We start from the raw sequence: 12,731 nt of genomic DNA on the forward strand, positions 1-12,731 counted from the left end.
GACACCTGCTGTGTATTTGAAGTTTGCGTGTCTCTCTCTCTCATCATCACGGTGGCTAGGAAATGTTAACTACCTCGCCTGGTATACAGGAGGTCGTGGGTTTGATACCGACCCTGTGACACCTGCTGTGTATTTAGAGTTTTCGTGTCTCTCTCTCATCATCATCACGGTGGCTAGGAGATGTTAACTACCTTGCCTGGTATACAGGAGGTCGTGGGTTCGATACCGACCCTGACACCTGCTGTGTATTTGAAGTTTGCGTGTCTCTCTCTCAATATCATCACGGTGGCTAGGAGATGTTAACTACCTCGCCTGGTATACGGGAGGTCGTGGGTTCGATACCGACCCTGTGACACCTGCTGTGTATTTGAAGTTTGCGTGTCTCTCTCTCATCATCATCACGGTGGCTAGGAGATGTTAACTACCTCGCCTGGTATACGGGAGGTCGTGGGTTCGATACCGACCCCGTGACACCTGCTGTGTATTTGAAGGTTGCGTGTCTCTCTCTCATCATCATCACGGTGGCTAGGAGATGTTAACTACCTCGCCTGGTATACGGGAGGTCGTGGGTTCGATACCGACCCCGTGACACCTGCTGTGTATTTGAAGTTTGCGTGTCTCTCTCTCTCCATGAGGTCGCGTGGATTTGTCTCCTGGTCCTCCGGGTTTTCCCTTCACGTTTCGAATCAACGTCACGCATTTAGAGTGTTTGGCTGCTTTATTATTCCACGCAATACGCCACTTCCTTTAGCTACCATTAATGATGGCCCGGTTAGTTCTGAAAAAGAGCTGCATAGCTCAGTGGGCCTTACCTGGTAAAATAAAAATAATGACAATTAGTTTTTATTTTTCGATTTAAAGCTTTCGTGACTGCAGGGATTCATCTTCTTGTGAAACCTGAGGACGGCTGGTTGCGTTGTGGCCGAAACGTCGTGAGAATTATTTTATTATGTTTAATTTTTATTATTTTATTACTTCCCTTCTACGTGACTTTACCGAAAGAACCAAGAAGATGAATTCGTTTTTAATTTACACTTTCACAACTGGCAAGACGCCTTTGGAAGGGGAAGGGGGGGGTGAGAGTTACCCACATTTCACCCCACCCCACGCGACCTTGCAGATTAACTCGCTAGCTGGGCCGTAACCCATTTATACTTCTGGGTGGACAGAGCCAAGTGGGGGCGGAGGAGGTTGGGGGGGGGGTCGGCTGCGTGTGGATTTAACTCCCGCGCCGGGAGATCGACCCAGGCTGGCGGCGACCTCTGGCTCGCAACCCCTGGACGTCAGGGTCAGGATCGAACCCACGACGTCCTGCGTACCAGGCGAGGTAGTTAACATCTCCTAGCCACCGTGATGGTGATGAGAGAGAGAGACACGCAAACTCCAAATATACAGTAGGCGTCGGGGTCGGGATCGAACCCACGACGGCCTGCGTACCAGGCGAGGTAGTTAACATCTCCTAGCCACCGTGATGATGATGATGTGAGAGAGACAGAGACACGCAAACTACAAATATACAGCAGCAGGCGTCGGGGTCAGGATCGAACCCACGACGTCCTGCACATCGTGGCGCAATGAGCCCTGCTCTGTCGCGACTGACTGTCTACGCCTCCTCTGGAATTTCCTTCCAGACATCGATCTGTGCGAATTAAACCCGTGCCTCGACAACATTTCCAAGTGCACGGAAGAAGGGCAAGGCTTCGCGAACTGCATCTGCCATCCCGGATACGTGAAGGCGGAGTTCGTGGACATCTGCACGGGTAAACGAGACTCGAGCACGACCCGTCGTACTTTGCGTGTCGTGCCCTCTTGTGTCTCTCTTTGTTTCATGTCCTCTTCCTCGCCTGGTACGCAGGAGGTCGTGGGTTCGAGCCCGACCCTGACGATGCCTGCTGTATATTTGGAGTTTGTGTGTGTGTGTCTCTCTCTCTCTCTCCCCATTGGTCGCTTGGATTTTTTTTTCTCTCCGGGTCCTCTGGGTTTTCCCTCGACATTAGGGCACATGCATTGAGATTGTTTCGATTATTTAGGCTGCTTTAATTGTCTAAATGATGTGCCACTTTGTTGAGTTATCATTGGTATTCGTGGCCAGGTCACTTTATAAAAAATAAGTTAATAACTCAGTGGGCTTTGCCTGGTAGGATGGGGGTCGTTTAGTTTCACTTGCATGTGTTTGGGTGACTTCTTTAACTTTGGTGTACTTTGCACTCCGATCGTGTTTCAGTATTATTTGTCGTTGTTGTAACGCTCTTACCCCGTGCCCCTACTGGGCATCTGTTGAAAAGAGCTTTTTATCTCATCGGATTCCTCCAGTATACATTAATATTCTGAAAAAATAAATACAGTGGTACCCCGGAGATCGAACTTAATTCGTTCCAGAAGGCCATTCGAACACCGATTTGTTCGAACACCGAAATAATTTTGCCCATAAGAATGAATGTAAATGACATTAATTCAAGTTCAAGTTCATTTATTAGGTATAGCCCTGTGAGCCATTCGGCTCTTGAATCGGGTGCAACCGCAACAAACAGAAAACAAAAACATGAACAAGAAAACATCTTAAAGTGACTATGTGCAAACAGAAAATCCAAGAAAAGACAGCAAAATATTGCAGAAAAAGCACCGTACACCAACGCTGTGTGCAAAAATTCCAGTGGGATGCAAGTCAAACAACAACAACAACCACAAGACAACTTAGATTAAGGCCACCAGTCTAATTGGTTCCAGACACAAGACATCTCTCATTATAAAGCATTTTTACACGAAGTTTACAGTAATAACATGCATAAAATCATACTAAAAAAACAAGAAACACAATAAATAAATGGAATAAATGAATAAATATTGGAATAAATTAAATAAATGAACATTGAACTTCACTCTTAATTTTGGAGCTTTCGTGACTGCAGGAATTATTCTTTGGTTCTTTCGGTAAAGTCACGTATAAAGATAAAATAATAAATCAAATAATAGCATACTACGACGTTTCGATTGCAACACAAGCAATCGTCATCAGGCATCAAAGAAATAGCAACAAAAATCTAACCAGAAAACTAAAGACAGACATATAAGCAGACAGACATATATCGGAACAAAGAGGTCAACCTCTCTCTGTGTATCTTTATGATGTCTGTCTGCTTATATGTCTGTCTATAGTTTTCTGGTTAGATTTTTGTTGCTATTTCTTTTATACCTGATGATGATTGCTTGTGTTGCAATCGAAACGTCGTAGTATGCTATTATTTAACTTATTACTTTACCTTTATACGTGACTTTACCGAAAGAACCAAAGAATAATTGCACTTCACTTTACCTGTAGTAAGGAGAGTTGATGGCTTGAGTGGAAGGTGGTGAGAAGGAGGAGATAGTAAAACCTTTGTCTGGGCAAGCGTCATGCACGCTGACCATTCGCGTCTCAGCCGTACAGGTTCTTTCAAGTCGCGATTGGCTGTTCGACCTCCGAATTTCGTTCGGTGTCCGGGGAAAAAAAATGTTCAGAAATATCGTTCGAACGCCGATTTGTTCGAGTTCTGGTGCGTTCGATCTCTGAGGTTCTACTGAATTCCGATTCCGTTTTCTTGGTTCTTTCGGTAAAGTCACGTAGAATGGAAATAATAAAATATTTTTTTTTCTTTATTTAGAATGGAAATAATAAAATAATAATTATACTAATAACTTATTTTATTTTATTTCCATTCTACGTGACTTTACCGAAAGAACCAAGAAGATGAATCCCTGCAGTCACGAAAGCTTTAAATCGAAATCCAATTCCGTTGTTTTTCAAACACCACGCTCCCGCGAACGCGACGTTTCCCGCAAACACAACACGGAAGAACACAACACGGAAGAATCAGGGTTAGGGGTTAGCGACTCCACGGAATCAGAATTTTTTTTACATTTTTGCTGGAGGAATCCGATGAGCTATGAAGCTCTTTTTCACAGACGTCCGGGGGGGGGGGGGGGGGGTAAGAACGTTAGGCAAGGTTGGGTGGCAACCGTTACTCGTCGGGAAACATTTTGGCACTTTGCGTTGCCGAGTTTACCGTCGGGATGAACGGAGGCGGCTGGGCGGTTTCATCGGTCAAAAAAGGACAGGGGTGGAATTTCGATTTAAAGCTTTCATGACTGCAGGGATTCATCTTCTTGGTTTTTTCGGTAAAGTCACGTAGAAGGGAAATAATACAATAATAAAAATAAAACATAATAAAATTTCGATTTAAAGCTTTCATGACTGCAGGGATTCATCTTCTTGGTTCTTTCGGTAAAGTCACGTAGAAGGGAAGTAATAAAATAAAAATAATAAAACATAATAAAACAATTCTCACGACGTTTCGGCCACAACACATTCAGACGCTGTCGCCTCGACAGACCTGGTTTTCACCCGAGGACGGCTGCTTGCGTTGTGGCCGAAACGTCGTGAGAATTGTTTTATTATGTTTTATTTTTATTATTTTATTACTTCCCTTCTACGTGACTTTACCGAAAGAACCAAGAAGACAGGGGTGGAGTGAGACATTTGGTAAAGGGAAGTTTTTTAAATATTATTTATTTTATTTTTTATTTTACTTTTATTAATTTAAATGTAATTTTTTTTACCTACGTGACTTTACCGAAAAAAACCTAAGAATAGGATTTATTTATTTATTCTGCTGTGATTTGGTGAATGGGTTTATCCGTGGCCCGCTCTTGGTCCTGTGAGTTCATTTCAATTTAATACATCAGCAAATGAATGTTCGTGATGCGAAGATCTGTTTCACCGTTTGTCAAATGAAAAACACTGATCGTTTCCTTTCTCTCTCTTTCTCTCTTTAAGTTTGTCCCAACGGCTCCAGGGGGAATGAAAAAGGAGTATGCGTCAAGTAAGTTTGCACTCCGCACGCCGCTACATGTGTAATAAAAGACTTGACCACGATCTCTGGTTCAGTGTCCTTTATTCGGTCCGTACTGCGTTCCCACACGGCTGTCTCTCTTATTCTCTCTGTGCTGGTTCCGATGTCACTCCAGTCCACATCAGCAGCCCCGCTGCTGTTCCTGTCGCTCTTGCAGCCCCACAGCAGCTCCGCTGCTGTACTCTCACACAGCTCCCTTGGCTGTTCCCGCTGCAGCTCTGACAGCCTCGTGCTGTCTCGCCTTCTCGTCGCTCCTGCGACTCTTGGCAGCCACCCCGCTGCCCCTCACACACAGCCTTACTGCCTATCTCTATCTGCAGCTTTACACCTCCCAGTAGCTCCCTACTGTTCCCAGGGTTGGCTCCCGCTTCTGACGGTGCCCCCTCGGCTCGTACGCCCGCGTGGCCCCACACCTTTCCATTCACACCCCGACTCCCCTCTCTTTCCGGTTTACCCGCTTAAGGACCCCCAACCTTTCACCCACGTCACCTGGCTCCGCCTCCTCGTGACGTCACATCCGGAAGGTCGCTTTCGCCCGCATTACACCACCCTCCCCCATAGAAAAAACCCAGCCGACCTCGGCTGAACAATACCAAAGCGTAATGCGGTGAACCGACCTTCCCCCTTAAAGGACACTAAGCATGCAATATAACAACAAGAACAACAACACAAGTAACATCGACGAACGTACGAAAGCATGCGATAAATACGACGGCAAGAACAAGAACAATAACAACATACAATCAACGAAACGTAAGCGATTTGGAACGAGTGCGGGTCGCCGGCCCGTCCCGGACGGTCGGCGGCCCACTTGTAGAACGAGGACGCGACGGAACACGAGAAATGACAGGGGGTAATTCCCCTGCTGCGATTGGAAGTCCACCGACGTCTCGTGTCCCTGACGAATCAGTCTTGGTCGTATTCCGCGAATGCGCCTGCAGCGGGGTCGGAAGGGTCGCCGGGCTTGAAGGTCCCGCAGCCCTGGCAGGCGCCCTCCGAACAGGCCCACTCCTGCCCCGCGGTGTCACGGTCGGCCTGTCTGGAACAGGTACGACAGGCGCTCTAGCAAGATCAATGGACGCAGGCGGGGAAGAGTCAGAGTCAGCAGCAACAGACCCCGGCAAGGCAACATTGGGAGATGACGCATCACGTAGGGGAGCAACATATGGTTTCAACCGCGACGTATGAACAAACCAACGGCGAGAACCAATCTGAACGCGCGCCGACTGTGGATTGGGAACCTCAATGAGGCGCACAGGACCATGCCAAGGTTTGTGCAATTTAGGAGAGGTCCCCGGCCGCACCTGCGGGCAATGGAGCCAGGCCAGGTCTCCCACCTTCCAGGGGCACTCCCCCTCAGACCGCCGAGCATACCGCTCGTTCCGGGCCTGGGCTTTGGCCGTAGCCACGCGGGCGTTTTCCCGCGCCTCCGTAACCCGGCGAACCGTGTCTTGAATGTATTCAGGGAGTGGTTTACGAGGTCCCTTCACCCCAGTACCCAATTGCACATCCACCGGAGGCACGTTTTCCCGACCATACATAAGGTAAAACGGCGAATACCCTGTAGCCGCATGGGGCGTCATCCTGTACGCCGAAAGCACTCCGGGGATGTGCAGATCCCAATCTGATTGCTGTTCACTCACAGTATGGCAAAGCATGGCAGACAATGTCCTGTTCAGCCGCTCAACCATACCATCCGTCTGCGGATGGTATGGAGATGTCCGTATCTTCTTAGTCCCAAGGCCTGCGCACACTTCAGCCAATAATTTAGAAGAGAAATTTCGGCCCTGGTCCGTGAGGAGTCTCTCAGGCGCCCCCTTGTCCATAATGTACCCAAACAAAAAGGCGTCGGTGATGGCCGCGGCCGACTGATTGGGCAACGGCCAGGCCATCGGCCAACGGGAGAGATACTCAACCCCTACCAGCAAATATTTATTTCCTCTCGCCGATGGTGGGAAGGGTCCCAATATGTCCAGTGCCACCAATTCATTGACTCGAGACACCTGAATCGACTGGAGAGGCGGCACGTAAGGATGTTTAGGCGGCTTACGCCGGGCGCATTCAGGGCACGCGCGCACGTGCCCTACGACATCTGTCGCCATGCCGTGCCAAAAATAATGACGTTGTAACGTCAACAGAGTCTTCTGCACCCCTAAATGCAATAGTGTGTCACAATGGAGAGTTCTAATCAACTCAAATCGCAAGGACGTTGGTACCACCACACGCCAGCTTTCCTGGAACCTTTCTTGCCACATAAGCAGACCATCTCGGAGAGCGGTTCGCGGCCCCACAGCAGAACTCGGACTCCCATTGTCCCTCATAGACCGCTTCCGCATGGACAACAACGACTCGTCCATCATCTGTTCCCGAATCCAGACAGACCGCGGCAGATTCAAAACCCCGTCAGTCGGTCCCGGTTCCATCGGAGTATCCGACTTCTCGACGGCCAACGTAAGCGGCTGAGGGGGGTTTAGAATCGGCGAACACCTATGCGTCCCCGACGCACATTTACAAGGGGCGCGCCCTGGTAATCTGGAAAGTGCGTCAGCGTTCGCATGGCGCACTCCCTTCCGATGTTGAATTTGGAAGGAAAATTCCTGCAGCGTGTCCAACCAACGTGCCCACTGTCCCGATGGCTGGTCCATTTTGAGTGCATATTGCAAGGCCGCATGATCCGTACGCACAATAAACGAACGACCGTAAAGGTACGGTCGAAATTGGCGTAGGAAAAAAACAACCGCCAAAAGTTCTCTACGAGTGACACAGTAGCGTGTTTCCGCAGGCGACAAGACTCGGCTACCATACGCCACGACGCGCTCTACGCCCCCTTTAGACTGTGATAATACTGCCCCAATACCTGTGTCACTCGCGTCCGTATCAAGAATGAAAGGGCGATCAAAATCGGGATAATCCAATGTCGGGGCCGTAGCCAATAGGTCACGCAGACTCCGAAAGGCCGCCTCTTCCGGCTCTCCCCAAACAAATTTCCGTCCTTTACCCGTAAGGAGATGCAAGGGCCTCGCAATCGTCGCAAACCCCGGCACAAATCTTCGGTAATACGAGGCAAATCCCAAAAACCGCCGAACATCCCCCACGGAGGCCGGAGTCGGCCAATCCCGGACGCACGCCATCTTTTCCGGATCCGTGGACACCCCCTCTGCACTCACAATGTGCCCCAAATAACGGACGGACCGTTGCAGTAGGTGGCATTTCTTTGGTTTGAATTTCAAATTGGCAGAGCGCATCCTCGTGAACACTGTCTCCAGCCGCGTTAAATGTTCCTCGAATGTGCGGCTGAACACAATAATATCGTCCAAATATATAAGACACGTCTCCCACTGCAACCCCGTCAAAACGAGCTCCATCAACCTTTGAAACGTAGCAGGGGCCGCATTCAATCCCATCGGGAGGCAGTTGAATTGAAATAACCCCTGCGGCGTACGGAATGCGGTTTTCTCCCGTGAGGACTCGTCAAGGGGAAGCTGCCAAAATCCCGAAGAGAGGTCCAGTGTGGAAAAGAACTTAGCCCCCGACAATGCGTCAAGGGAGTCGTCCATACGCGGCAGGGGGTACGCATCTGCCACCGATATCTTATTCAATTTCCGGAAATCGACACAAAATCGCAAGTTGCCATCCTTTTTCTTAACCAAGACCACAGGAGCGCCCCATGGGCTGTTAGATGGCGATATAATGTCCGCAGCCAACATGTCTTCCACCGCCCCCCGAACGTGTTCTCGCTCCGCTGGACTCATCCGATGCGAATTTAACCGAATAGGGGCAGCGTCGCCCGTCTCAATGTGATGGGAAAGCAACGATGTGCGTCCCAAATCCAAATCGTCGGAGCTGAACACATCCGAATATGTCAGCAACAATTTACGCAGCGCATCACGTTGCCCCACGGACAGGGAAGAATTTTCGTCACATAAGGTAGCGATCCAACGATTATCCGAACCCCTTGGTTCGGAAACACCAGCGACCACTCCCCGGCGATGCGGACAATCGTGCGTCGCAAACGCCGTAGTGGCATGTGCCACAACCGTACCGGCCGGAACACGGATGTTTTCCACCCCCGCATTAAGCACCTGTAAAACCGGTAATTGATCCGGCCGGACGATGGTCTGTGCCCCAACTAACGCCAATCCCGTTGTTATCATGGCGGATGGTGACAACAAGACCCCTAATGCTCCTAGCCGATTGGGCAGGGGCTTCCGATACCGCAAGGGTATAAGCATCTGTGAACCAGGTGGGATGTCGACAGATGCGACGGACAGCACCTGCACCTGTACGGCCGAAGCAGGTCGCCCCCAGGGCGACGGCAGAAACGAGATTCGACGGCCCCCCGGCAATTCAATACAATTCTCATTGATTTTAATCAAAATGGGCATCTTAGCCAAAAAATCCGTGCCTAGTAAGCAAGGAACCGCCAAAGATCTCGATATTAACACAACGCCCGAAGCCGACACATCCCCTATAGATATCTTAGCATCCACCTGGCCCACGATACCCATACTACCCCCGTTCGCAGCGACGCAAGACCCATAAACCGGACGCACAGCCCCCGGCGGAATGCCCAACAGATGGAAAATGACATCCGATATACTAGTCGCAGACGCTCCCGAGTCGACCAAAATGCGCACGTCCACACCTTGTATAGACCCCGGTACAGTGGACGAACCCGTAGCGGCCGCGACAACTCTCCGTGCCAATTTGCGCCACTGCGCAACTGAATGACAAGGCCCCGTCGATGGCCTTTCTTTAACAACAACAATAGGATCGCGCAACAAAGGTGGTGGGTGAGGTGTAAAGCCTTGCCGAGTGTCTGGTGCGTGCCAACATGCCTGTTTCGGAGGTTCCTTGGTCGGCTTGTCCGGTGTTGTGGGCTCCTGCTGCGGCGGACCCGGGAAGCGGGCCCAGCAATCTTTGGCGTAATGGCCCCTACGGCCGCAGCGGAAGCAATCGGCCTCGTTGCGCCGAAGCGCAGGTCTTGCATCCCGGCGGCCCCGTCCCGATGGCGTAGCGCGCGGCCCCGGCCTTCCGCGTCCCGACCATGGAGAGGAGGCGGCCGTCAGCTCCTGTGGACCCCGCTCATCCGGCACATAGATCGCCCTTGTGGGGTCCCACCCCATCGCGCCTCCTTCCTTGACGGGCCCACCCGTCCATGCCGCCACTTGCTTCCAGCGACGGAGATTAAACTGCGCATCCAGACACTTTGCTGCCGCCCGGGACGTGAGCTTCTCATGCCCACACACAGGCATGGGGATCCCCAGATCCCGAGACAGCTCCAGCATTTTTCCCAATATGAGAGGCTCGAGCAGATCCTGTGGCGTGTCAGGATATGCTGCCATGGCCAGCTCCAACACCGCACCCCTGAACGCCACGGGCGATTCTTCGGGTGCTCGTTGTCGTTGAGCGAATCGCCGATGCGCGTCGTCAGGTGGCTCATAGGCGTCGGCCATTTCCTCAAAAACTCCACATAAAGTCTTCTTCTTATTGGCCGTTATGGAACGGAAAAATCGAACAGATTCGTCGTCCAGTAGAGTCGGCAACACTTCCAAGGCCTCCGCATCGGTCCATCTTGCTGAACGAACCGCCGCCAAAAATCGGCAGGCGAAAGCGCTCCAATCGCCCCCGATAGAGAATTCCTTAACTGTAGTAAGGTGGCGACTCCGACTCCTCTTTACGCCGTCTTCCAATGATGGTTGTTCTGGAGGCAAATTCAAAATGGCGTCGGCCCGCGGCGTGGCCAAGATGGCGGTTTGGCGCCGCGGAGCGCGCAAGATGGCGTCTTCTTGCCGCGTGGCCAATGGCGGCGGCAGGGCAGGCAATGTGGCGGCCCGTGGAGCACCTTCTCGTTCCATCGTCGTCCTTGGCGTAACGAGGTGACATAGATGCGCCAGGACGTCCTTGAGTGTCTCCAGTTGTTCTGCCACCTGTTGCCATCTTTGCTCAGCGTCCGATGTTGTTGACGGACCCGCCATCGCGCCGACATCTTCCACGCCCGTCCCCGTGCTCGCCTCAGCAGGGCTCTCCTCCACCACCCCAGCAGAATCCGTGGTCGGAGGGAATTCGTCGTCGTCGGACGAAGAAGCCGATGCTGGCGCCGGGGGAATTTTCTTCCTTACTTGCTTAGACATGCCGTTTCACTTCTGACCCCAGTGTAATAAAAGACTTGACCACGATCTCTGGCTCAGTGTCCTTTATTCGGTCCGTACTGCGTTCCCACACGGCTGTCTCTCTTATTCTCTCTGTGCTGGTTCCGATGTCACTCCAGTCCACATCAGCAGCCCCGCTGCTGTTCCTGTCGCTCTTGCAGCCCCACAGCAGCTCCGCTGCTGTACTCTCACACAGCTCCCTTGGCTGTTCCCGCTGCAGCTCTGACAGCCTCGTGCTGTCTCGCCTTCTCGTCGCTCCTGCGACTCTTGGCAGCCACCCCGCTGCCCCTCACACACAGCCTTACTGCCTATCTCTATCTGCAGCTTTACACCTCCCAGTAGCTCCCTACTGTTCCCAGGGTTGGCTCCCGCTTCTGACGGTGCCCCCTCGGCTCGTACGCCCGCGTGGCCCCACACCTTTCCATTCACACCCCGACTCCCCTCTCTTTCCGGTTTACCCGCTTAAGGACCCCCTACCTTTCACCCACGTCACCTGGCTCCGCCTCCTCGTGACGTCACATCCGGAAGGTCGCTTTCGCCCGCATTACACATGGACACGCGTAGGACCAGGGGCGGGCTCGAAGGGCAGGGCTCTTCCAGAGCGCATTGCTATTGAACGCCGTCCAAACTCAGTGGTTCTTCACCTGCATCTCGCACCTCCTACTAATAGCGGTCACGAAGCGGCGCTCCTTGAAGAGCGCCACGTGGCCTCGGAGCCGCAAGTTTGCTGACCTCTGTCCATGGTAAACTGGACTTCCATGGTGAACTGGACTCCCATGGTGAACTGGACTTCCATGGTGAAATGGACTTATATGGTAAACTGGACTCCCATGGTAAAGTGGACTTCCATGGTAAACTGGACTCCCATGGTGAACTGGACTCCCATGGTAAAGTGGACTTCCATGGTAAACTGGACTCCCATGGTAAACTGGACTTCCATAGGGAATTGGACTTCCATGGTAAACTGTACTTCCATGGTAAACTGGACTCCCATAGGGAATTGGACTTCCATGGTAAACTGTACTTCCATGGTAAACTGGACTCCCATAGGGAACTGGACTCCCATAGGGAACTGGACTTCCATGGTGAACTGGGCTCCCATGGTAAACTGGACTTTCATGGTAAACTGGACTTCCATGGTGAACTGGGCTCCCATGGTAAACTGGACTTCCATAGTGAACTGGGCTCCCATGATAAACTGGACTTCCATGGTGAACTGGGCTTCCATGGTAAACTGGACTCTCATGGTGAAGTGGACTTCCAGAGTGAACTGGACTTCCAGAGTGAACTGGACTTCCATGGTAAATTAGACTCCCATGGTGAACTGGGCTCCCGTGGTGAACTGGACTTCAATGGTAAACTGGACTTCCATGGTAAATTTAGACTCCCATGGTAAACTGGACTCCCATGGTAAACTGGACTTCCATAGGGAATTGGACTTCCATGGTAAACTGGACTTCCATGGTGAACTGGACTTCCATCGTAAACTGGACTTCCATGGTAAACTGGACTTCCATGGTGAACTGGGCTCCCATGGTAAACTGGACTTCCATAGGGAATTGGACTTCCATGGTAAACTGGACTTCCATGGTAAACTGGACTTCCATGGTGAACTGGGCTCCCATGGTAAACTGGACTTCCATAGGGAATTGCACTCCTATGGTAAACTGGACTTCCATGGTGAACTGGA

At 51.3% G+C, this 12,731-nt stretch overlaps 1 protein-coding gene across 1 annotated transcript in view; it reads left to right on the forward strand.

The window, feature by feature from the left end:
• The first annotated feature begins 1,574 nt into the window (after window positions 1–1,574).
• Window positions 1,575–12,731, forward strand: part of LOC144736163 (mucin-13-like) — a 20,786-nt gene continuing 9,629 nt past the window's right edge. Inside the window, exons 1-2 of the mRNA XM_078618749.1 lie at window positions 1,575–1,641; window positions 4,814–4,859. Of these exons, the coding sequence (XP_078474875.1) occupies window positions 1,575–1,641; window positions 4,814–4,859 (113 nt within the window). The remainder of the gene's footprint in view (window positions 1,642–4,813; window positions 4,860–12,731) is intronic.

Source organism: Lampetra planeri, chromosome 59 (assembly GCF_965212315.1).
Source record: "Lampetra planeri chromosome 59, kcLamPlan1.2.h2, whole genome shotgun sequence".
Taxonomy (NCBI): domain Eukaryota; kingdom Metazoa; phylum Chordata; class Hyperoartia; order Petromyzontiformes; family Petromyzontidae; genus Lampetra; species Lampetra planeri.